The sequence below is a fragment of the Hemicordylus capensis genome, chromosome 4, assembly GCF_027244095.1.
Source record: "Hemicordylus capensis ecotype Gifberg chromosome 4, rHemCap1.1.pri, whole genome shotgun sequence".
NCBI lineage: Eukaryota > Metazoa > Chordata > Lepidosauria > Squamata > Cordylidae > Hemicordylus > Hemicordylus capensis.
In genome coordinates this window covers 1,366,964-1,391,811 of record NC_069660.1, presented here as the reverse complement: position 1 = coordinate 1,391,811, position 24,848 = coordinate 1,366,964, and the positions used below count along the sequence as shown (strand labels likewise).

The following is a 24,848-nucleotide window of genomic DNA, read 5'->3' as shown; positions in this document are numbered from 1 at the left end:
TACCACAGAACGCGTATTCCACAGCTTCCCCTTTCCACCCAAGCCTTCCAGACCTAAAAGTTGTCTGGGCCTCTTTGGGTGTTCAAGCAGTTCCTGGTTGGGTGGGCAGACAAGGAGAGCCTGGGGATGAATCCATCCCAGGCGAATCAGTACCAACTAGGCCTGATGCTGCAGTGAATTCCAACCAGCCACCGTGAGGCACTCTGGGACAGGACACCTGTGTATTAGAAAGGTCCCTGGCCAGCCAGGTGACCATAAGCAGCATAGCCGAGCATAGAGATGGGTTGTGGGGAGACCAGACTCTTTTGAGGGGTGCTTATGTTCTCGGTTCTCAGCAGCCACCAGGACTGTGAGGAAAGTTGCCGAAGGACACTTCCCAGAGCTTTGCAGGCAGTAAAATCCCTCCCCCCCAGCCCACATGCATGTCTCTATGGCCAGGCACTCTCAAGAGAGAGAGGTCCACTCAGAAGCAGGATCCATCTTCATCGCACAAGAGGAATTTTATATGCAATTTAATCCTGCTCAAGGTGGACAGTTCTTCTCATGAGGTTTGGCTGAGACCAAGCATGCTTGCACCCAGGGGAAGTGACCCCTCCTCCTCCTCCTCCTCCTCAGTGAATGTGTCTCTTCCTCATTTAAAGCCATCTCAACCCAGCTGTAGCCTGCACCATGAATGGAAAGGGCTTCAGCCCCCTCCCCCTTCCAACTTATACAAAAAATAGAGCAATGCTACCAAAAAGACTGAAGAGGCACATCCTAAGTACCCTCACCCTCTTCCTAGCAGGTTCATCCTATCCATCCATCCATAATTACTCGTGTTGACATTACTCCTCTGCTGATAGAGTTATACTGGCTGCCGATAGGTTTCCAGGCAAAATATAAAGTGCTAGTTATAACTTATAAAGCCCTAAACGGCTTAGGTCCTGGGTGTTTAAGAGAGCATCTTCTTTGCTATGAACCCCACCGCCCACTGAGGTCATCTGTGGAGGTCCGTCTCCAGTTACCGCCAACTTGTTTTGTGGTCACAGACGGGCCTTCTCAGCGGCTGCCCTGAGATTGTGGAATGCGCTCCTAGCTGAGTTATGATCCTGCCCATCTCTGGCTATTTTAAAAAAAACATTTGAAAACCCATTTTTTACCCAAAGCTTTCTCAGGTTTTTAATTTAAAAATACTGCTTGTTTAATTTTATGGTTTTTAAATTATTGTATTGTTTTAATTTTTATATGTGTTGTTATATGTTGAACTGTTTTAACTTTTATATGTGTTTTAATTGTTGTTAGCCACCCAGAGACATAAGTTTGGGCGGGGTATAAATTTAATAACTAAATAAATAAATAAATAAATAAATAAATAGATTTATTTTCCAACTCCGGCCAGAGGTGAGTCCACTGACCTGTTTTGAACCAGATCCTTCCTCGTGGAAATTCCACTTCACGAATAGAAGAATGACCCTTCACACCTGGGGCCCATTAGGCACTCAACAGGAAAACAGCTATACTCAGGAAGACCCTTGTGTGGCCATGTTTTTGGTCTCCTTAATCCCTCCAGTAACAAATTCCCACACAGCCAGGCATGTCAGCACCAAGCAGAGGAGAATGTCCACTCTCCAGAGACATGCCCTGCTCTGTAAGAGAAGGACCAGCTCTCAAAGCTGCTTTGGGCATCGCGTCTGGGCGCGAGGCTCCCCATTCGCCATTGCTGTCAAGGTTTGTCCATTGAACTCTGAAGGGGCCACACGTCTTGATGTTCTGCCTCCTGTCAATGGATCAGGAAGTCTCCCCCAGGAAGAATCCGGCTTGAAGCGGAGCCATGGGCTGGCCTCCCGTTTCTTCAAAGCTGACCCAGCAGCTCTGCTCAGGTCGGGCTGACAGGTGCTGTTGACAAATGGCGGCCTCTGCGTGGAGCCAGATGAACAGAATCCTGGAGGAGGGCAGCACTAGCTTGAAGCTGGCAGAGACCCACCATCCACCCAGAGGGGAAACGCCTCTGCATCCATTTGTCTAAGCCCCTGATATTCTTCTGGGACCAGAGGGAGGGCAGGATCCAGCTCCACCCCTTCCTACTTGGGCTTGACAAGCCAGACAAAGGTATATAGCCCCAGGTGGCCGCACTCTGGGCATCGAAGCCCGTTCTGTGTCCCAGCATGGTGTCCCAGGCCCTCTTCCTTCTCCTGGGGCTCATCGGATCGGTGGCCAAGCATGGGCTGGGAGGTTAGTGCTGCTGAGTCTGCAAGTTTCTCCAACTGGGCAAGGCCTTCAGGCAAGGTCAGCTCTGGCATTTGGGTGCATGCATGGGGAGAGGGGAGAGAGAGATCAGATCTCCCCGACCTGTTCTCAGCTGCAGGTCCCAGACCCTCTCCGGGAGCCACCTGGTGGGATTTGTGCTCTTCTCCAGCCCTGAGAGATGAGCAGCCTCTGTTGGCTGCCTCCCCATGAGAACCCTGTTCTTCTTCTGGCGGAGAGAGACACTCACAGGAAAGAGGCAGCAAGGCAGGCAGACTGACAGAGTGGATCCAGACCATGTTCTCTTGCCTGAGCACACAATGGTCTCTGCACCAGGGTGGTACCCTGGGATGCGGGACCTGGTGGCCCTCAAGAGAGGGGAATCTTGGATGTCAGTGTCAGAGGCGGCTCTGTGAAGGAGGAGCACCAGATCCTGCTTCTTTGCGGCTCAGACACTCTCTTGGCATGTGGGAGTCATCCTGGCCTCTGGCCTCCCCAAAGGAGCTCAAGAGCAGTCCTCCTCGTAGTCCTTGCCCCCACCCCCAGCAGCCTTACAGCCTCTCCCCCTCTTTTCGCAGCTGCCACAGGAACTAGAAGTCCTTGGTTCTCCCCTCCTGCCTCTGGCCCAGAGAAGGCTGGCCAGTGTCCAGCTGGAAGAGTCCAGGCTGTGCCTCCCTCCCGGGTCTTCTGCCTCTCGGATGCCTCCTGCCCTGGGAGTGAGAAGTGCTGCAACCTTGGCCTGATGAGGATCTGCGTGCAGCCTGCAATGGGTATGTGGTCCTCTGTGGGGAGGGAGGTGGGATGCTGATGGACCAGGGTGGCACATTCCTGAGGAGGGGAAGAAAGGCGGGATATGGGGGCAGCCTCCTTTCCCAAGAACCCGTCAGCAACCTGAGTCTTTTGTCAGCTTGTTTTGTTGCTCAGAATGGGGGGTGGGGTGGGGGGTGGGCTTGTTTGGGGTTTTCCTCTTTAGGTCCTGAATACCCCATTTTCTTTAAAAGCCATGTTATTTTCTTCCAGTTCCCAGGAATACTTTGAAAAGGGGTTTTGTTCTGCCTGCTTTATGTTAGTCTGTGCTTTGAAAATAAAATGTCTCCCAGCAGACTGAAAGAGCGGGCTGTTGCCTTGTCCCCCAAAACTGCGGGTTTCACCCGGATTTTAAGCATCTCACTCAGCTTGCTTAGCCCACCCAGATTTCATTTTAAAGCTCAGCTCTAGCCCTGGTAGGAGTGGAGTAATGGAGCAAAACATGCAGTCCCTCTTCTGCTCAGAAATTATTTCCCAGCCAGTTTACATAATATGCAAACTACTAGGCACTGGGATTTGGAGCGCCAGAACCTGGCAACCCATGCTCCCCACCCCCAGCTGACTGTGGAAAGGGCGAGGGGGGGAGGTTGCGGGCGGCGGCAGCCCCGCTGATTGTCAGCGCCAGCCAGAGGCGGCCCAGGGTGGGATGCTCCCTGCCAGGCACCTTTCCAGCTCCAGCCCTTGCAAGGGCCTAGCGGGAGGGACGCGGGGTGGTTGCTACGAGGCCAGCAGCCCCCCCCCCTTCTCTCCTTCTTGCAAGCTTTGCGGGCAGAGGTGCTGCTTGGGATGTTTGAATGGGTCACGTCTGGGCCACCTTGCTTATGCCTCACTAATCTGCCAGCTGAGGCAACTGCACCCCGCCCCCCCCCACACACACACTTGCTGCCTGAAAGGGCAGCAGCCCTTGCAAGGTGGGAGCACCCAGAGCCGTGAGCAGGAATCAGCCGCCTCCATCAGCGCGGCCCCTGCCTGCCAAGGGCACTCTCATTGGTGGCTGAGAGGGGTGGGAGACGGGGCGCCTTCGTGCTACCCCATTCCTAGGGCCTACAGCATCTAGGCCAAACTGGACGGTTTTGTTTCAGGGACTCAAACATGCCCAGCCTTGGGCTTCAGCTGGGTCAGATCAGGGAGGGTTGGAGTCCCCATTGAGCAGGATGAAAACCTGCTTGTGCTTGCCTCCACAAGACCCCCACACGCCATTGCCGGAGCTGCGCCAGCTGCTGTGTGCCATGGAAGGTTCCCAGATATTCTAAGTGCTGCCCAGGGAATCAGGGAATGCATTGCTAACGTCTGCAGTTGCCACCACCAGCTCGGCGGAGGGGCCTTCTCAGTTGCTGCCCTGAGACTCTGGAACATGCTCCCTGCTGAAATAAGAGCCTCCCCATCTCTGACAACTTTTTAAAAGTCTCTAAAGACACATTTATTCACCCATGCCTTTTCATCTAGACTTGTGGTTTTAAATCGGTTCAAGGTTTTCATTTCTGTTTTCATTTGTTTCATGTTGCTGTAAAACTGCCCAGAGATGGGAGTTTGGAGCAGTGTAAAAATATAATTGATTGACTGACTCACTGATTGATTAATAGTGCTCAAACATTCCTCCCTACCTTGTTTATTTTATCTATTTATGTAGCATATTTATATACCACCCCAAGCTCATGTCTTTGGGCAGTTTACAAAAAAATAACATGAATTAAAACAAGAATTAAAACCTTAAAACATTAAAACAATTTAAAATAATAGCAGATTCTGTAAAACTAATTAAAAGAATAATTTTAGTTTTTCTGGACGAATAAATATGTCTTAACCACGCTTTTTAAAGCTTTCAGAGATGGGGAGGCTCTTATTTCTGCAGGAAATGCATTCCAAAGCCTTAGGGTGGCAACAAAGAGGGTCTGTCCCTGAGTAGCCACCAAATGAGTGGTGGCAACTGCATACGGATCTGCCCAGATGATCTCAATAGGTGGTGGGGCTCATAATGAAGAAAGTGCTCTCTTAACTACCCAGGGCGCTTTCCAGATTACACACTACAACAGGGATAAAATGCTTCAATTTGGCAGGATCGTATTGAAAACGACCCCCAGAATCTCAAAATCCTACAACAGGACAATACAGCTACTTCTTTGCAATGGACTTGCATCGTTGCAGCACTATAACATGAAGATAAAACCGGAAAGAAGGTATTAGAAATGTGAACCACACCTTGCTGTCAGCTCAGGGACTGCAGTGTTACAACACAGGAAGTATGGAAGCACACCATGTGTGGAAACTGCCGAAAACCCTTCTCCCTGCAGGCAGTTCACAACGTGGGGCTGACTTTCTATGTAGTCCAGGAACCGCAGCTGGTACAAAACGAGGCAGCCAGGGCGCTTTCTAGAGTACACCCTGGAACCGCAGTAAAAGGCTTCGGCTTGGCAGGATCGTATTGAAAACGACCCCCAGAATCTCAGACTCCTACAGTGGGGAAATATGGCTACTTTTTCGCAATGCACATGCCACGTTGTAGCGCTATATCACAAAGGTAGAACCCAAAAGAAGGCATCAGAAACATGAATGGCACCCTGCTGTCCGCGCAGGGACTGCAGCGTCACAACACAGGAAGGGTGGAAGCCCAGTTAGCAGATCCGTGGTGACCCTGTGGTAGGGTTTAATCTGTAAAACACCCTAGTAGGTAGCCTCAGAACCAGCACACAGCAGCCGCTTGTCTCTGTTCCACACAGAGGGAAGAGAGAAGCTGCTGACTCTTCAGGTCTCCATCAGTCTTGGGAAACGTAACTGGCCTCCAGCTTGGCACAGTCACTATCACAGCTCAGAGCTAGGACGAAAGAAGCAGCTCCTGTGATGAATATCGACCCGGCCCAGGAATCCAAGTCAGAAGGGGGGGGCCTCCCATAGTTGCATTTGTGGCACACAAAAATAATTAATTTTTTAATCTCACTTTTCCTAAAATAAGGTGCCTTACAGCAAGGCCCAAAACAATACTTAGCAAAATACAATCCGGACATAAACACAGACAGACAGATTCATTAATTTAAAAATAAAGTAAAATAAGAAATAAAGAAATGAAGCAGCAGGAAGAGAAAGCTACCCCACAGGAGAACAGAAAGTATCCCAACTCAGGCAGGCCGAAGTACCCTCTTGCCATCCCTATTAGGAGTTCTTTTTAGGCAGGCAGGGTTCCCCCCCTTTGCTTGTAAAGGAGAATCATCACCAGATTCCCCTTAACAAGCCTGACCCTTCAAGCTGAATCGAACTGGTTCCAAACCGGTAACTGGGCGCTTTCCAGATTACACCCGGCAACAGGGTCATGTCGGATCTCAGACGTGTGCTTCCACACTTCCTGCGTTGTGACACCACAGTCCCTACACTGACAGCAGGGTGCCATTCATATTTCCAATGCCTTGTTTCGAATTTAATCGCTGCGATATAGTGCTATGACATCATATATCCGGCATTAAAAAGTTGCTGTTTTTTCATATTGTTAGTTTCTGCGAGACTGCTCCCCCTGCTGGTTACGTTTTGAAATTGATTTGCCTGAATGGAAGCATTTTGCCGCTGTTGAGCAGCTAACCTGGAAAGTGCCCAGCTGCTGAAGTCCTCTGACTGCTGGGTGCCTCTTTCTTGCTCCGCAGTGGGCCCCGGCTACTGCCCAAAGCTCTGCTCAGCCACGGAGGAGCCCTGTTTGGTGAGCTGCCTGGACGACTCCTGGTGCGGCCCAGGGGAGAAGTGCTGCCAAGATGACTGCCACGTTCACTGTGTGCTGGCAGAGCCTGGTAAGGCGCGTGTGCGCACACACACACACACACGAGCTGTCGCGTCTCTTCCAGCTCTTGGCCCAGATCAGAGGCAGCTACAGCTAGGAAGGGTGTTGTTGTTTTTCCTGTAGCTGGGAGGGTCACGTTGTCCAATGTGACGCTGATGGCCTAGTCAGGGACTGAAGTGGATTGTTACTGGAGCAGATGGTGCCGCTTCCTGGCAGAAATCAGGGTTGGGGATGAGTGGAGGCATGAGATAGTGAAGGAACATAGGAAGCTGCCATATGCTGAGTCAGACCCTTGGTCCCTCTAGCTCAGTATCGTCTTCACAGATTGGCAGCAGCTTCTCCAAGGTTGCAGACAGGAATCTCTCTCAGCCCTATCTTGGAGAAGCTGCCAGGGAGGGAACTCGAAACCTTCTGCTCTTCCCAGAGTGGCTCCATCCTCTGAGGGGAATATCTTACAGTGCTTACACTTCTAGTCTCTCATTCATATGCAACCAGGGTGGACCCTGTTTAGCTAAGTGGACAAGACGTGCTTGCTACCACAAGACCAGCCCTAGGAAGGAAGGAAGGAATCTTGGGACCTGTGGACTGAATAATGTCTTGCTGTTGTTGCCCCAGTTAGGCCTGGCTCTTGCCCAAGGACCAGAGTGTTGTCGGCCAGCACACCCTGCCCGGACCAATGTGATGACGACAGGAGCTGCCCTGAGGGCCAGAAGTGCTGCTTCACGGGCTGCAGCCTTCAGTGTGTCAGCCCCTGGGCAGGTACCAGTAGTGCTGTCTTGGGCGTCTCTGGGGCACATGGGAGGCTGCGTGGATGTCCTGGAGATGCTGGGTGCTTTGTTGATGCCAGGTGCTGGTTGAGAGGCCCCCCCCCACCCCCCAGGTCAAGAATCCCAGCCCTGTAAGGGTGCTTCTCTCAGCTGCTTGTAAGCACCCTGGTGCATGGAGGAGCATTGTGCATGCAGGTGCTACTTGTTGCAGTCCTTGTGTGGGGGAGGTTCTCCTCATCACTGGATGACCGTAATGTTCAGACTCATCCTATCAATGGGTGGGGAAACTGGGCTGGCTGTGTTGAGGCCCCGCCCCACCCGACAGACCCCCCCCCCGCCCCATGCTGTGCCATCCAGACACCCACAGCAAGCTGCTTCCTGCACAAAGAGCTGCTGGCAACTCTTTGGAAGGGTGGTATAGAAATCAAATTAATAATAATAATAATAATTATTAATAATAATAATAATAATAATAAATAATAATATCCCAACCTCCTGTTTCATGAGATGACCCCTGGTTCTAGTGTTGTGTGAGAGGGAAAAGAATCTCTCTCTCTCCACTTTCTCCACACCAGGCATGATTTTATAGACCTCGATCATGTCTCCCCGCAGTCGTCTTTTTTCTAAACTAAAAAGCCCCAGGTGTTGTAGCCTTGCCTCACAAGAAAGGCGCTCTAGGCCCCTGATCATCTTGGTTGCCCTCTTCTGCACCTTTCCCAGTTCTACAATGTCCTTTTTTAGATGTGACCAGAATTGTATGCAGTATTCCAAGTGTGGTCGCACCATAGTTTTGTATAAGGGCATTATAATATGGCAACTGTGGGTCCGATATTGTTCTATTCTACAATCCTTGACTTCTTGGTTCCATGTAATATTCTAATTTTCTGGGATTGTGGATTTGGGATTTTCATGAGCTGTACGCCATGATCATCACAATTATAACAAATTAAGGCTTGACTTATCTCGCTTTGCATGTAATGCGTCTGTCTCATATATCAGTTTCACCTTTTAATTTGCATGACTGAAATTAATGGACTTTTGCACAATATTCTAATTTTCCGAGTTTCACCTGTACTTGAAGTTGGGGTTCTTCATCCCAATGTGCATCACTTGACACTTGCCAACATTAAACAGCATTTGCCATTTTGTCGCCCACTCGCCTAGTTTGGAGAGATCCATTTGGAGATCTTCACAATCTGTTTTGGACATCACTGCCCTAAGTAGTTTGACGTCATCTGCAAATGTGGCCACCTCACTGCTTACACCAACTTCTGGATCAGTTATGAATAAACTCTTCATGATGAGAGGGCCAGTTGATTAAACGGATCTATCTTGTTTCCCCTTTCCTGAATCCCTTCCCAGCAGCATTTTCCCCACAAGACTTTCTCGTCTGTATCTCGCCCTTTGATCCGAGTTCCACACACACACCACCAGTCATTTTGCACACAGAGGCAGGCGGGTCATTAGGGGGTGGCCCATGGAGCTCAGGCCCCCAGTGATGGGCGGGGGCGGTTGCCTCTTGCTACTGCAACAGTCGCTTCTCATCTCGATCTCCTCCCTAAAAGATGCCGTGCTGGGGACAAAACTGCTGCTCTCACCCCAGTACAGCACACGTCTTCTCCACTCTCCCTTTGGGTTTCATTGGCCAGAAGAGGGGCTGTGGGTTGCCCAGGCCTGGATCTTTTCAGTGGCTAGCAATGCCCCTGCCCAGAAGCCACCAGCTTCTTCTGAGTGGGAAGAGTTGTGCAATTGGCAGGCCTGTGTGCAAGCATGGATGGGCACAGCCACATGGCCACGCTCACGGCCAAAGCAAGTCCACGGTGAGTATGGTGCAGTGCGCCAGCTTTTCATATCCGTGGGCAGCCTGAACACAGCACGTGCAATTTAAAGGCACAGAGACACCACAAGCAAGTGGTGGATCTGATTGTGCTTGATCGCCTCCCTCTTTGCCCAGAGGATCCCCCGGCATGCACAGAGGCCGTGTCCCGCGCAGCTGTTCCGAAGACGTGCCCGGACCTCTGCCTGGCTGACACCGACTGCTCAGGGGACAGGAAGTGCAGCCCCACAGACTGTGGCTTCCAGTGCACAGAGCTGCTGCCTGCAGGTATGGGTCTCTGTTGTGTCTGCCCCCGCCCCACCCTGTGCCAGGAGTGCCCGCCCTGAAGAGGAGCTGGCTGGCATCTCAGCAGGACAGGGGAGACGCTTCCTCCAGCAAAAGGACACTTGGGCTATGATGCCAGGCGGCCTCAAGTGACTAGCAGCCGATGCAGTGCAAAGACTGGGCCCAGAGAAGGGCTGCTGTGGCCCTGTGAGATCCTGGAAGGGGGAAGCCACCAGAGGCCACCTTGACTCCAGGCCCCCGATCTCCCCAAATCAGCCTCAGGACAGGCTCCTTCCAGGGTCTTCTGCTCCTCCCCACTCCCTTGCTTGAGTCAGTGGGCGGCAGGGGAGGGGACCCACCCCTGGGGAGAGGTTGGCCCAGGTGACTGAGGAGGTGCTCATGCTCACCAACCCAACTCAAGGCAAGCCACATGTTCCGCCCGGAGTGGGAGGGGTGGAGTCTCAACATGCCCCCCTCCTTTGAGCAGGGAGCCCTCCTTCTCCTGCTCTTCACTGCCTTTGGCTGTGTGTTTCAGAGCGGCCTGGGGTGTGTCCTGAGGCTTCCCAGGGGCCCCTGGAGTTCTGCCAGGATTGGTGTAGCACGGACAGCGAGTGCCCCGGAGCCAAGAAGTGCTGCAGCAGGAATGGCTGTGGCCGCATCTGTGCAGAACCGCGCAGGGGTAAGTGTCCCTGTCTGGGCAAGAAGCTTCTGTGCGAGGGCAGCCCGAGAAGAGAAGAGGGCAGCAGCCTCTGAAGCCTGCCAGAAGGGCTGCCTCCTTCTCATAAGGAGCTGAACACAGTGGTGGGTGAACCCGCTGGGAGGAGCCTCCAGGTCGGCCTGCTGCTGTTGGGCTTTGTGGCTCTTTAGCAAAGCCCCAGGGAAGCGAGCACTCCAGTTACAGAGTGCAGAGGTTAGTGGTTGCAGCTATTTAAGGAACACACATGGAGATCGCTGTAGAGTCTAAACTCAATTGATTTATTGGTGGAGCACATTGGAGAGGGGAAAGCCCTCTCCGATCTATCAGTTACATAATGAATAGGGAGGGAGGGAGAGGTCTTTCCATCTCCTCTCCAAGAGGGAAGGAAGAGGACTGACTCAGCACAGCAAGTATCTGAGGAGTCAAGGCAGGGCTCATAGGATAGAGGCAAGCAGAGGCAGGTAAGGAGAACTGAGTCGCTTACTCACTGAGGCGATTCTCAGGATTGCCAAAAAGCAGGTGAAGGAAGCCTAGCCCACTTCCTGGAGAGCGTGAGAACCACCGGGCGCTGCACAGGCAAGCCAGTTGCTCTCCAGAGGGTTACTCGCTTACGGAGCCCTCCCCTAAGCCCAGGTTAGCGGAGCAAGTGCTCCGCTATCCTGGGCTCTACGATCATGTGTTGCCGCAGCGCGGTTCCGCACCGCAACAACACATGAGGAGGCTAAAAGCAGCCTCCCGGGCTCGGGGGTCTCTCCAGCATGCCCCACACACGCGCGTGGGGCATCCTGGAACTTCCGGGCGCCACACGGCCCCTGATCCCCGCAGCCCACGCCAGCTCCATGACAGATCCGGCAGTCGTGTGGGTGGTTGATCTGGCTGCCCAAGGCTGCAGCCTGCTCGTGTGCGGGGAGAACAGGCTAAGCCCTCTCTCCCCGCTAACCCTCGAGGCGGGTCTCACTGATCATGAAACTTGCCTCTTTATCTCTACTGCCAAGGCCCCTAGTGGTCATTAGGATAGTTGGTGTGAAAGGTCGATGCACAGGAACTGCATCTCCAACACCCCTTCTCATCACCTGTCACACCGGAGCACGACTCCCATCTTCTCATGAAGCGTCTGGAATCTGTCTCTGGGCAATGGCTTGGTTAATCCATCTGCCAGGATGTCTTCTGTTGGGCAATACTCCAATTGGACAGCCCATTTTTCTTGTATGTCTCAAACACAGTGATACTTTATGGGAATGTGCTTAGTTGGAGACTTCATCTTCATCTTCTCCACCTGGGAGATCTGGATGCAACTTTGCTTATCCTCAAATATTGTTGTGGGCTCTGGTTCTTCAATCCCAAAGTCTGATAGCAGCTGGTGTATCCACACTGCTTCCTGGCACGCTTCAGCTGCAGAAATACAGTATATGCTGCTTCTGTTGATGAAAGCACAACAAGTGACAGCTTGCAGCTAGCCCAATTTATTGCTCCATCTCCACACAAGAACAGGTGTCCACTTGTGGACTTGTGTCTGTTCTGTCTTTGCCCCAGACTGCATCCATGGATCCCACTAGTCTGGGATTGCGGCCTGCTGGAATCTCCAATGTGTATTATTATTATTTCTTGTTTACACAGTCAGACAGGTGTTATTGACTGGTTTGTTTTATCCAGACAGCGAGTCCTTCCCAAGGACCTGGGATGGCTGAATTGTATTGTCAATTGTTATAGATATCGTTGCAGAATATAGGCTGTTCCCAAAAAAGCTGCTTTTTGTAACTGGCTGATGGTGATTTCCATGACCCCTATGGTGTTGAGGTGCTCTTCAAGGTCTTTTGGAACTGCACCCAGGGCGCCAATGACCACTGGGATTATTTGGGTCTTTTTCTGCCACAGCCTTTCAATTTCAATTTGTAGATATTTGTATTTGGTGATTTTTTCTATTTCTTTTTCTTCTATTCTGCTATCCCCTGGTATTGCTATGTCAAGTTTTGTTTTTCTTTCTTCTCGACTACAGTTATATCTGGTGTATTGTGTGGCAGATGTTTGTCTGTTTGTAGCCAGAAGTCCCATAATATTTTTACAACTTCATTTTCTTCAACTTTTTCAATTTTATGATCCCACCAATTTTTGGCTACAGGTAGCTTGTATTTTTTGCAGATGTTCCAGTGTATCATCCCTGCTACCTTGTCATGCCTTTGTTTGTAGTCAGTCTGTGCGATCTTTTTACAACAGCTGATTAGGTGGTCCACTGTTTCATCTGCTGCTTCTTCTTCTTCTTATTATTATTATTATTATTATTAACATTTTATGTCCCGCTCTTCCTCCAAAGAGCCCAGAGCAGTGAACTACATACTTAAGTTTCTCCTTGCAACAATCCTGTGAAGTAGGTTAGGCTGAGAGGGAGCGACTGGCCCAAGTCACCCAGCTAGTTTCATGGCTGAATGGGGATTTGAACTCGGGTCTCCCTGGTCCTAGTCCAGCACTCTAACCATTACACCATGCTGGCTCCCGTGTTGCAGTACCTTTTCGTATCTTCCCAGTCTTTTGTCTGCAATCCGATCATTGTTGGTTGGTGCACTTCCTGGATGTTTCTGCTCAGGATCCCCACTGCTGAAGCAATATCTGGCCTTGTCACTGTGGCTGTATACAGAAGCTTCTCAATGGCCTTTCTGTCTTGACTTTCGGCTGGTAAAGGCTCGCTGTCTCCATCTTGCTGCCAGAACTTTGCACCCATTGGTGTACTGACTTCATTGGCATCTGTCAGTCCCGGCATTCTAGGAGATCCTTTATCTTCTGCTTCTGGTTGAGAAGGAATGTCCCACCCGCTTCTCTTTCTGTTTGGATGCCAAAGTAATAGGAGATGCTTCCGAGTTCCTACACCTCTATTTCCTTGTTAGGTGCTGTACAATCTCGTGGCTCTCTTGTTTTTTCTCATGTGTAATAATCAAGTCCTCAACATCAGTCAGGATGAAAGTCCAGCGATTGCCTCTGAATCTTGAATATGGGCAGACGTGAAATCACACGCAAAGCGGGCGTGGCCCGGGCTGCCGAGAGTGCAAGAGAGCTCTCAGCTCATCATTTCGGGCAGCCGGCGTTGCGGTAGCCCGGGCAGAATGGGGGAGTTCGCTCTGGGCTCCTCCTGAGTCCGGACCACACCCCCATGCGCATGACATCATGTGCATGGGCGCATGTGGAGGGGGTACCTGGAGACGGACCTCCTCAGATGACTTTAACGTGCAGTGGGGATCGTGCAGAAGAAGGCGCTTTCTAAGATATCCCAGACCTAAGCCGTTCAGGGCTTTCAAGATAATAGCCAGCACTTTGTATTTTGCGGGCAAGTGCAAGTGTTTCAAAACAGGCATAATATTGTATCTCCGAGTTGCCCCAGAGACCAGCCTGGCTGCAAAAATAGTTCAAAATAACTAACCATTACAGTCCAAGACCAGCATAAGAGAGAGCAGCAGAAATCAATCTCCATGCTTATTATCATTTATCAGCTGTTGCCCCTGAGACTGTAATGGGGGTGAGCTAACTCCTGAAATACTCTGCTGCATAAGCAAGCCTCCTCAGCACCTGGGACTCCCACACCCAAGCGTGATGGCCGCCCTGCCCTCGCTGGCTCCTCCCCACTTGCCGCTTCAGTCCTTTCCAAGGCCATCGCCTCGCCTGTCCCCTGCGGGCTTCCAAGGTCAGGTCGGTTCGTGAAGCGGCCAGAGAGGGGGTTCCCTTGTTTCCAACGGGAAAGCCTTTGGGCCTCTAAAGCACCTCCCAATGGTTCTGCAAAGCAGCAACTCAAACGCAACCTTGACTGTCGGGGCAGGTGAGCTGAGGGGGAAGCGGCAGGGACTCGTGGTGGGTCCAGGCCTCCTGTGGGCAAAGCAGGGGCTCCTCTGCAGCCCTGGAGCTGTGCTGCAATGCCTCGTGCATATGCAGCAACGCAGACCTCCAGCTCTTGTGACTACCCCTGAGTTGGGCCATCATGAATGTTAGAAGTGCTGGACTAGGACCAGGGAGACCTGAGTTCAAATCCCCGTTCAGCCTCATGAGACTTGCTGGGTGACTCTGGGCCAGTCACTTCTCTCTCAGCCTGACCTACTTCACAGGGTTGTTGTGAGGAGAAAACTAAGCATGTAGTACACCACTCTGGGCTCCTTGGAGGAAGAGCAGGGTATTAAAAAATGTGAAATAATTTTTTTAAAAAAAAATATGCAGCAGGAGAGGGGGCAAGGCTGGTCGGTCAGGGCCATCCCTCAGTGGTGGAGCTGAGCGGCCGCTTGACACACCTGGAGGAGATCCCAGATATCCCCAGGCAGGGCAGGGCAGGGAGAGGCCCCTGAGCTGCGGCCAGTTAGAGATGAGGAGGCTGGCCCAGGAGATGGCCGCGGCCTGTGCTTCTTCTATTGCAATGTGTAGCAGCTTCCGCCCATCTGCCTTCTTTTAGGGGGCAGATTCCAGGTCCTAATTCTGGCTGACAACTTGAGGTTTCTTAAGTGGGGCCCTAATGGCCCTCGAACAGGATAAGCAAAGTCACGATGGGCCTGGGAAGGGGCTCATCGGCTGCATCTTGCTGACACTCACTCAGGGGCTCACATAGGAAGCTGCCATATACTGAGTTGGACCCTTGGTCCCTCTTGCTCAGTATTGTCTTCACAGACTGGCAGCAGCTCCTCCAAGGTTGCAGGCAGGGATCACTCTCAGCCCTCTCTTGGAGATGCTGCCAGGGAGGGAACTTGGGACCTTCTGCTCTTCCCAGAGCAGCTCCATCCCTCCCCTGAGGGGAATATCTTCCTGTGCTCAGACTTCTAGTCTCCCATTCATATGCAACCAGGGTGGATGCTGCTTAGCTAAGGGGACCAGTCCTGCTTGCTCCCACAAGACCAGCTCTCCTCTCACTCAGGGGCTGAAGGTGATGCCACCTTCTCCTGCACCACCACCACCTCATGGGATCTGTAGTTCTGGGAGCAGCTGCAGTGTGAGGGAAGCAGCCTGAGATCTGGGAGAGGCTGGAATGGGAGCAGCAACCAAGCCGGAGTTCAGCGTCTTGGGATGTGAAGGCATCCTGATCTGGGAACTTGATGTCATCTGGGGTGGACCTGTAGGAAGGCTCTGCTATTCCCCACTTCATCCAGGACTCAAGCTGCATTCTTGGCTAAATAGACCAAAGACAGCCTAAGTCTCCAGCCCTCTCTCCTCTGAGGGAAACCAGGACACAAGGTGTGCTGCCCACCAAGCCCGGGAACATCTCCCTGCTCAGAGAAGTGGGGCAGTCGAGGCTGTTTTCACATGCCGGGGTTGCAGCAGAGGTGAAGGCATGAGGAGTGACTGGGGGGTGGGGGTGGGCCTGGCCTCTCTTCAGCAGGCTCAGCAGGGCCCCTCGGGGCCCCTCGGCTTGTGCCTCCTCAGCCCTGTGTGGGCCTTGTGTGTTGCAGTGAAGCCTGGAGTGTGTCCCTTGCTGCTCAGGGGCTCTCTGGGGCCCTGCCCAGGCTCGATGCGGAAGAACTGCAGTGACGACTTGGACTGCCCAGCGGCAGAGAAGTGCTGCTCGACCGGCTGCAGCTACGCCTGCACGGAGCCCGAGGAAGGTGAGGCCTCTCCCCGTCCTCCGTGGGGTGGCAGGTGGCAGCGGCAGCAGCAGCAGCAGCAAGCCGTTCCTCCCACGCGGCTCCGCTGTGGCCACCTGGCTGGCAGGGCTCTTGGCGGGAGCGCTTTCCCGCGTCGATGTTTCCCAAGGAAGGGCCACCCGCAGGGTCTCCTCCGCCGGAGGGGCCCAGGCAGGGTGGCTGCTGGCTGCTGAGCAGGGCTGGGGCTGATTCTGTTCTGGACACCAAGGCTCAGAACTGGGGCCTGTGAAGCCAACCCCAAGTCAAGTGGGCCATCGAGGAACCCCCGCCGGCCCCTGAAGGACTGGGGCAGGGTGCGGAGAGCCCTGTCTTCCCGGCAGGATCGAGCCCCAGCAGTGCCAGCCAAGGTCTCCTCTAGCTCCACACTCTGCCCAGGAGTTCTCCCGCCGGTGTCTCTCTCCTCACCCCACAATTCCTCACTCTAGTGCGCCCAGGGGCCTGCCCCCCCAGTGCTGCAGAGAAGAGGCCCTTGGAGTGTTCCGCTGCTGCTGCGGCCGCCACCCCCACCACCTTCTGTGTCAAGGATGCGGATTGCCCCCAGCCAGAGGAGAGGTGCTGCCGGCGGCACTGCGGCTGGGTCTGCCTGGCTCCTGCTTCGTAGCTTCCCGCCTCAGGGCTCGAGTCACAGGTGAGGCTCCCTCGGACAATAACCAGGACTGGTGAGGGGTGGGGTGGGGTGGACTTGGGGGAACTGGCTTGACCGCCCCAGCTGGGAATCTGGAATTCCTTTCCCAGGTAGGATTCAGCAGAGCCTCCTCAGAATATCATAGGAACATAGGAAGCTGCCATATACTGAGTCAGACCATAAGTAGGGGTGTGCAATTTGGATTTTCGGTGTTTCGATTCAGATCCGAACCAAAACACCCCTGTTCTGTTTTGTATCCGAATATTGCCCATCCGAATCACCCCTGGTTCGATTCGGATCTGAATTAATCTGACTCCGAATCTGAATTGATTCGGATTTAAAAAATGGGTCCTGGGGCCAAAAGAGTGGGGTGGGGTGGTAGTGCCCAATGGGTGGAGGCTACCACCCATATTGCAGAGGGATTGGGCAGAGGGCTGATTTTTGGTGAATTTCTGAAGTTTACGCGGTTTTAAGGTTTTCCCCCATTAGGTATAATGAAGGGTGCATCGCTTCATGTTGGGGGGAAAGGGGTGGCCTAGAGCGGTGTGGGGTTGATGGTAGTGCCGGGCAGGATTTGGGCAGAGGGCTGATTTTTGGTGAATTGTTGAAGTTTACGCATCTTTAAGGTTTTTCCTCATAAGGTGGTATAATGGAGCTTTCAGCAGCCCCATAAGTGCACTTGGGGGGTGCTGGGGTGGCCCAGAGCGAGTGGTGGTGTAGTTCACATAGGGTGCCAACCACCCCCATGGGTTTCTAACCCATGGAGTACAGGGTTCTGTTGTTTCTGAGGTATTCTGAGTGTGGATTCTATGATAGCAAATGAGATTTTCAATGAGACACCCCAGCACCCCCCAAGTGCATTTATGGGGCTGCTGAAAGCTCCATTATACCACCTTATGAGGAAAAACCTTAAAGACGTGTAAACTTCAACAATTCACCAAAAATCAGCCCTCAGCCCAAATCCTTTGAAAAAATTCAGGTAGCTTCCTTGCCCATACCCAGCACTACCACCAACCCCACACCACTCTAGGCCACCCCTTTCCCCCCGACATGAAGCGATACACCCTTCATTATACCTAATGGGGGGAAACCTTAAAAGCGCGTAAACTTCAGAAATTCACCAAAAATCAGCCCTCTGCCCAATCACTCTGCAACTGGGGTGGTAGCCTCCACCCATTAGGCACTACCACCACACCCCACTCTTTTGCCCCTGGGACCCGAAATTTGAGCAGACGTCACATCAGACCTTTTTGCATTGAAGTCAATGGGATGCAAAAAGGCGGGAAATTCAAATAGACGTCATTGCTCAAAATGCAGGGCGGGGGAGAAGGCCACAAAATGGAGCTCCAAAACATCCGAATATTTCAGATCCAAAACAGGGGTGATTCGTTTCGGATCCAAAATTATTTGGATTTCTCTGAGGGTGATTCGGTTCGGCTCCGAATCACCCGAAATTCGCTGTTTCGGGTACAGATCGTTCTGTACCCAAAACGTTTCGCACATCCCTAACCATAAGTCCATCTCGCTACACAGACTGGCAGCAGCTTCTCCAGGGTTGCAGGCAGGAATCTCTCTCAGCCCTCGCTTGGAGATGCTGCCAGGGAAGGAACTTGGAATCTAGATGCTCTTCCCAGAGTGGCTCCATCTAAACAGCAATGGGACAAATTGTGGAAATGGACGTCGGATGTAAACCCCCCCCCCCCCCGATTACCTGATGTGCCTTGAAATCCCCCACCCCCGAGTTACAGTACTGCCTGCATATACTTCATAACCTTGTGGGTTTCCAAATCCTTGTGTGTAAATCTTTGTAGATATCTCATTTCCAAACAACCACTTTGTATATAATTGTGCTTTGGCAACATACTGTATGCTTTTGTAGTTTGTTGGTTCAATAAAAAAAATCTTGTCCTAAGGGGAATATCTTACAGCGCTCACACTTCTAGTCTCCCTTTTGTATGCAACCAGGGCAGATCCTGCTTAGCTTAAGGGGACAAGTCATGCTTGCTACCACAAGACCAGCTCTCTTCAAAAGGGCTCTGCTGTATCTGGCCAAGGTCTAGCCAGCCCAGCATCCTGTTTCCCACAGTGGCCCACCAGATGCCTCTGGGACATCCACCAACCCAAGATGAAACAGTTCCCCTTTCCCACCATTGCTCCTCTGCAACTGGGATTCAGAAGCATCCTGTCTTTGAACTTGGAGGTAGCTTATTGCTGTCAGCCACTGAGACTTGTCCTCCGTGAACGTGTCTAATCCTCTTTTGATCACCATCTCCTGTGGCCACAAGTCCACAGATTAAGGATGTACGGTCTGAAGAAGTCCTTCCTTTTATCCTTCCTAAATTTCTGCCCGTCTGTTTCACGGGATGACTCCTGGGCGTTTCCCAGATGACATGCTGCAACGTACTTGCAGCGTATTCACCAAGCACCCCTCCATATTGCCCGAGTTTCCACACTGGTGTCACTGCGTTGTCAGCAGGGTGCCGTTCACACTTCTCATGCCTTGATTTGAATTTTAATGATGCGGTTTTGCCCTACAACTTTGTAAATGCCCTGCAGGAAAGTAGCTGTATTTTTCCATCGTCGGGAACCTTTCCCCTCGTTTTATGCACTGCAGTATGGAAAGTTCATTGCCCACCCCGCCCCCTCCACACCACACACATTCCACAACTCCATTGGCCCAAATGGAGCAGGAGGAGGGACAGATAAATGCATTTCAATGAGAATATGGACAGTCCTGCCTGGAAAATATGTTTCAGCGAACAGAAATTATGTATGGCTACCTGCTTACAAAAAAATATTAAACAAGCCTTTATCCTTGTTTAGAAACCATTGCACTATTCTGTCACAGTTTGCAACACATTAACCATTGCAAATCTCGTAGTCTGGAAAACACCCTGGTTCTAGTGTTGTGAGAGAAGGAAAACTTTTCTATGTTTGCTTTCTTCACACCAGGCATCAATCTATAAGCCTCCATCGGGTCCCCATTTAGGTGCCTTTTTTCTAAACTAACCCCCCCCCCAGCATAGTATGTGACCCTCTCCAGACATCCTTGGAATGCCAACCCTCCTAAATGTGTGTCTTCCAATGAATTGCTCCTGCTTCCTTGTTTCACCATCATGTGCTCTATCTTTTACAGATGCAGTGATCACAGAATCCTCACACAGTACAAAGCTCACATAGAGCCAGTGGACTTATGGACTGACTGAAATGTATTTATCTGAAACTGGCACAGGAACAGCAAATGTCATGACTGTCATCTTCAGATTATAATGTTCAGCACTTATGCAAAGCCCAAAGGGAATCAGTACACTTTTGACACGCTCTTTGAAAAGCGAGTGGCCCACACATGGCCCAGGGTGACACGAGCGGCGTTTCCTGTCGCCACTGCTGCAGGCATCTCGGGAAGCACAAGTGCACAAACCCTGCAGTTCCATCCCACAGCTCGGAAACACAACTGGCTTGGGACGGCTTCAAGTATGTGCCTTCCTGGGGCCTGCCTTGTGCCAGACTTCTGGGGCTTCCTTAGATGCCCGCAGCGGTGCGGGGCGATCAGAAACACCCATGTAATTGCCACACAACTTGTGGACCACTAATAATAAATGGCAGTAATGACCGCATGGAGAAACTTGGAAGTGTTGAATGAACTGGAAACAGAGACAGAATTCAGTGTCAGCTCCCCCAGCTATTTGTGAGATGTCCCACTGCAAGTCCTGCAGAAGCTGGTTGGCAGCACACTCTGCAACCGAAGCTTTGTTGTGTTGGTGTGAACCTTCAGCCACAGTCAAGGAGCAGAGGAGGAGATCAACTCAGTTTTGCACCTGAGTATGGAGGCATGGCTGCTTTTTCTCCTCACCTCGGAGCAACACCGTTCTTCCCCCAGGGCTTCAGCCGCTGGGCTATAATGAGAAATCACCCAATTGCTTATAACTGGGTTGTTTCTTCTCAGAACAGGTTAAATACCACAAGTATCGTAGATCCTGGTGAAGCCATTATGCCACCCAAATTTCAACTAGATAGCTCAGAGTGTTTCTGTTGGGGCACACTTTAAAGTTTTGGGGCTTGACTTCCAGCCATTCAAATCTAACTGCATTAATTTTTTTTTTTAAATCGCTAGGGCGTTTTTCACACAACAGCCTTTACCGTGTGTTTACTGGGAGGCTTTACTGCAAACTCAAAAAGTGGATTTGTTTTTTACCCAATATAAATCGGGCTCCACTCTAACGTGCAGTGAAAACCCCGAATGGTGTGTGAGCTGCTCCCCGATAACTTGCTGGGACTTCAGGGTAAATCTGGCCATTATGTGACCGCACCCCCTCCATTCCGGAGGAGGAGATGCCAGCTAAAAGCCCTGGGTGAGAAAACGGCACCGGTCTCCCAAAGAAGTGAGAAGGACCCAAGTTGCTAACGCCTGCTTTGAAGTGGTTCCTGGTGGAGCTGTGGTTGATCCACTCATCTGCACAGAAAGAGAGAGGGAGGGAGATGGGGACAGATGAACAAGTAGAGGGAAGGGGGGGGCAATTCTTTCTCTAAGGTAAAAGGAGCCAAAGAAGGCCTTTTAAAAGTCTCACGCCAGGGAGAATCAGAAGCAAAGTGAGAGCAGGCGGGCTGGGAGGCGGTGTCCATGGGAGATGTCCCTCCCCCACCCCGCATATGTCACCATCTATGCAGCTGTGCTCTGGCCCATCCACTCCGTGCCTCCAGACACAATATTTTACCCTTTTGCGATCAAGTTAGACAAACAGTAGTTGGAAAAGACATGGGTATTTCACACATTTTCAAGCTAATCCTGCAAAAACGAAAAGCAATGTGCCAAATGTTCTCTGGACAGCCCACAATATCACCCACAAGAATCAACAGTAATGTTAGACTAAACCATTGTCTGTATCAAGGCTGAGCAAACATGCCCCTGCCCCGCTGTTGTTGAACTACAACTCCCATAATCCCCAGTCACAATTATTGTGGCTGGGGATGATGGGAGTTGTAGTTCAACAACAGCTGGAGGGTCAGGTTTGCCCAGCCCTGGTCTAGATGGGCCTATTTCAGAGGTTCCCAACCTGTAATGCTCCAGGTGTTGCTGAACTACAACTCCCATCATCCCCAGCTACAATTTATTGTGGCTGGAGATGATAGAAGTTGTAGTTCAGCAACTTCTGGACTACCACAAGTTGGGAACTATGATCTATTGTATTGGAGAGCTGCCTTGAGGGTCTTTTAATAAATAGCTAAGGTCATAAATAATATCCTAGGAAGAGCATGGGATTTGCAGAGTCCTAGGTGCATAGAATTGCAGCCAAGCCATTAATGGAAAGGGTTCAATGGGGGGAAACCGTTTCTGGAAGTGATAACTCCTGTCTGCTAACTGAGCAAAAGGGCTGCTCTTAAACTGGGTACTTTCCAGATTAGACCCTGCAATGGGGTCATGTCGGATCTCTGAAGTGTGCTTCCACACTTCCTGCATCGTGACAGCGCAGTCCCTATGAGGACAACAGGGTGCTGTTAACATTTCTGATGCCTTGTTTTGAATTTCATCACTGCGATATAGAGCTAAGACATCATATATCCGGCGTAAGGAAGTTGCTGTTTCTTCGGATTGTTAGTTTCTGCAAGACAGCTCCCCCTGCTGTTTAAGTTTTGAATGTGACTTGCCTGAATGGAGGCATTTTGCTGCTGTTGAGCATCTAGTCTGGAAAGCACCCAGAAGATGCTTGAAACCACATCTTTGTTTCTTCCATTCCAGGCTTCTTGGGAGTGTTGACAAAAGGGACGCAGCGGGGGGGGGATGCGCTGCAGAATGATATTCTGGAATTTGGAGACAAGAGGATTTAATTGTTTTTTTATGCCAGACATGGTGTGGACAATGGACAGTCAGGAGCAATGCAGGCAACTGAGTGGCAACATTCCATCCTCTCATGGGCACTTTCCAGATTTTATTTTTGCACTTTCCAGCAGCAAAATGCCTCCGTTCATGCAAATCGAATTCGAAACATAAACAGCAGGGGGAGCAGTCTTGCAGAATCAAACAACCCGAAAATAACAGCAACTTCTAGTTCTGTATTGCAGTGATTAAATTCGAAACAAGGCATTGGAAATGTGAACGGTATCCTGTTGTCTGCGTAGGGACTGTGCTGTCACAACACAGGAAGTGTGGAAGCACGCTTCCGAGATATGACATGACCCCATTGCAGGGTCTAATCTGGAAAGCACCATGTAGATGTAAAATAGTGAGATGAGCACAAGAAAGGACTGCTGCATCGGGACACCCTGTTTCTCCAGGGGCGTATCTATGGGGGGGCGGGGGGGGCATGTGCCCCGGGCGCCACTTGAAGGGGGGGCGCAATTAGTTAAAATTAAATAATTAAAAAAGAATGGCCACCAAAACCAAAATGGCCACTGGGCATGCTCAAATGGCCTCTGTGAGGCCCTAGGGCATGCCACGCCTCGCAGAGGCCATTTGAGCATGCACAGTGTCCATTTTGTTTTCAGCGGCCATTTTGTTAAAAAATATATATTTTAAAAAATGACCACCGCACATGCTCAAATGGTGCCGTTGAGGCCCTAGAGGCCAGTGGAAGGAGGGGAAAACTTTGCAGACCCCCCACAGCCTTTAAGATGTCCCCTGAGGGGGCTACAGGTAATTTTTTTTTTTAATTAATATAATATGTCACTGTACACATATTCAGATTGGCACTATGTACAGAGAATCAGGGCTTGTGAATACTGAGCTGAAGTTTATGAGCTAAGATTGTATCCATTTGCTCTTACTTTGCTTCTTGTGATAAGTGAGTTAAATGTGATGTCTTAATAATATGGCTATTAATGGTCAGTTTGTCTTTGAATCAATGTGAAATCCTTAGTATTAAGGCCCACTGGGAGTTTCTTGCTCTTTCTCTCATTTTTACTGTCTTTCTGAAATACTAGAATATATTCCAAGCAGTAACACAGTTTACTCTGCATATCATTTAATTTTTTTCAGAGTATCTGGGAAAAGTCAAATTCTCCATTGATTTTTAAAACTTATGTAATCGTGATGCTACAATGCATAGCAGAGAATTAGACAGGCACTTCTTTTAGTTTTTCCAAGTACAACTCCACATAATATTTGGGGATTTCATGAGCCCCAGCATACTGAAATTTGTCGTTTTCCAGCATTTTAACCTGAGCTATCCAAACAAATAAATGATAGCCCCACAATTTGGAAATTTTTCAAAAATAAATCTGAAGTGGTAGATAGGAGCTTGACCACATGTATGATATTGGTAATTTTTGTAATTTTTTAAATTTTTAAAATAAAAGTTTTCTGAAACATGTGTGTCAGTCAGATGTATGTTGGGGGGTGGGTGGGGGGGTGCGGCGGGGGGGGCGCAATTTCAGTGCTTGCCCTGGGCGCCGTTTTCCCTAGTTACGCCACTGTGTTTCTCTTCTGCACGCATGTCAGTGTGGAAACCCATGGAAATCAGAAGGGCACCCCCTTCCCCTGCAGACTGCAAATTCTTCTGCCCATAGATGCCCCATCCTTCCTAGGCAACTTGGGGGCACTTTTGGGGGGAGGGCATCTGCTGTGTTTTCTGGAGAGGGAGAAGGGCAGAGAGGCCAACCACGCTGTACTTGGGAGAAAGCAAACTCTGCCGTCCGTTAGCAAAAGAAGGGTGGGGTCTTGATATCTTGGGGCTTACACACACACACACACACGTCTCGACAGGTTTGTTGATTTGCCTGACCAAGGGCAGAGGGTAGGATTCTGGGAATTCGGAGCAGGTGGTGGAGCAGCAGAGGGTGTCCCCAGCAGATTGGAGGCCAGGCGCGGTCACAGGCCAGCTTTATATGCCAGCCACAGCCACCACTCCTCCAGCCGTCCCCACTGTGCCACCATGCAGGGCCCCTGGGCCACCATCTTCCTTGCCCTGGGTCTCCTTGCCTTCAGCGGGGAGTCTGGCGCTGCCCAGTTGAAGAAGAAGGGAGCACAGGCAGGCGGTGAGTGCGGAGTCCTCCACTCCTGGGGGCAGAGCTGTGAAATGGGGTAGGCTCAGAGAGAGGCCAGGCAGCATTGGGTTTTTAATAAGGCCCGATGACCAAGATGAAATGGAAGGCCTGTGCACAGACAGTTTATACACGGCCATATCAATATTCATTGTAATGTATTGTATTGCAAAGGGCATATGGTTAGAAAGAGAATCTATAGGATGCTTGACTTAGGAAGCTGATTACATTGGAGCGGGTAGTGTGGGTGAACCTGGGAAAAACAGACACAACTGAGATATGAAAGAG

General features: G+C 50.9%; 1 protein-coding gene across 1 annotated transcript; it reads left to right on the top strand.

Annotated features, from left to right (window-relative positions):
* Positions 1 to 2,144: 2,144 nt before the first annotated feature.
* Positions 2,145 to 22,044, top strand: LOC128322227 (WAP four-disulfide core domain protein 3-like). The gene is made up of 9 exons (XM_053243110.1): positions 2,145 to 2,211; positions 2,802 to 2,993; positions 6,660 to 6,800; positions 7,406 to 7,549; positions 9,512 to 9,661; positions 10,194 to 10,337; positions 15,767 to 15,919; positions 16,384 to 16,586; positions 19,720 to 22,044. Exons 1-8 carry the CDS (start codon positions 2,145 to 2,147, stop codon positions 16,557 to 16,559), a joined length of 1,167 nt encoding a protein of 388 aa, XP_053099085.1. The 3' UTR covers positions 16,560 to 16,586; positions 19,720 to 22,044.
* Positions 22,045 to 24,848: the final 2,804 nt, after the last annotated feature.

Bases quoted from the DNA above. Each gene is read 5' to 3' on its own strand.
- LOC128322227 (XM_053243110.1), top strand. From the start codon at position 2,145: ATGGTGTCCCAGGCCCTCTTCCTTCTCCTGGGGCTCATCGGATCGGTG. The intron at 9,662-10,193 runs GTATGGGTCTCT...TGTGTGTTTCAG, and splicing joins CACAGAGCTGCTGCCTGCAG to AGCGGCCTGGGGTGTGTCCT. The intron at 15,920-16,383 runs GTGAGGCCTCTC...TCCTCACTCTAG, and splicing joins CTGCACGGAGCCCGAGGAAG to TGCGCCCAGGGGCCTGCCCC.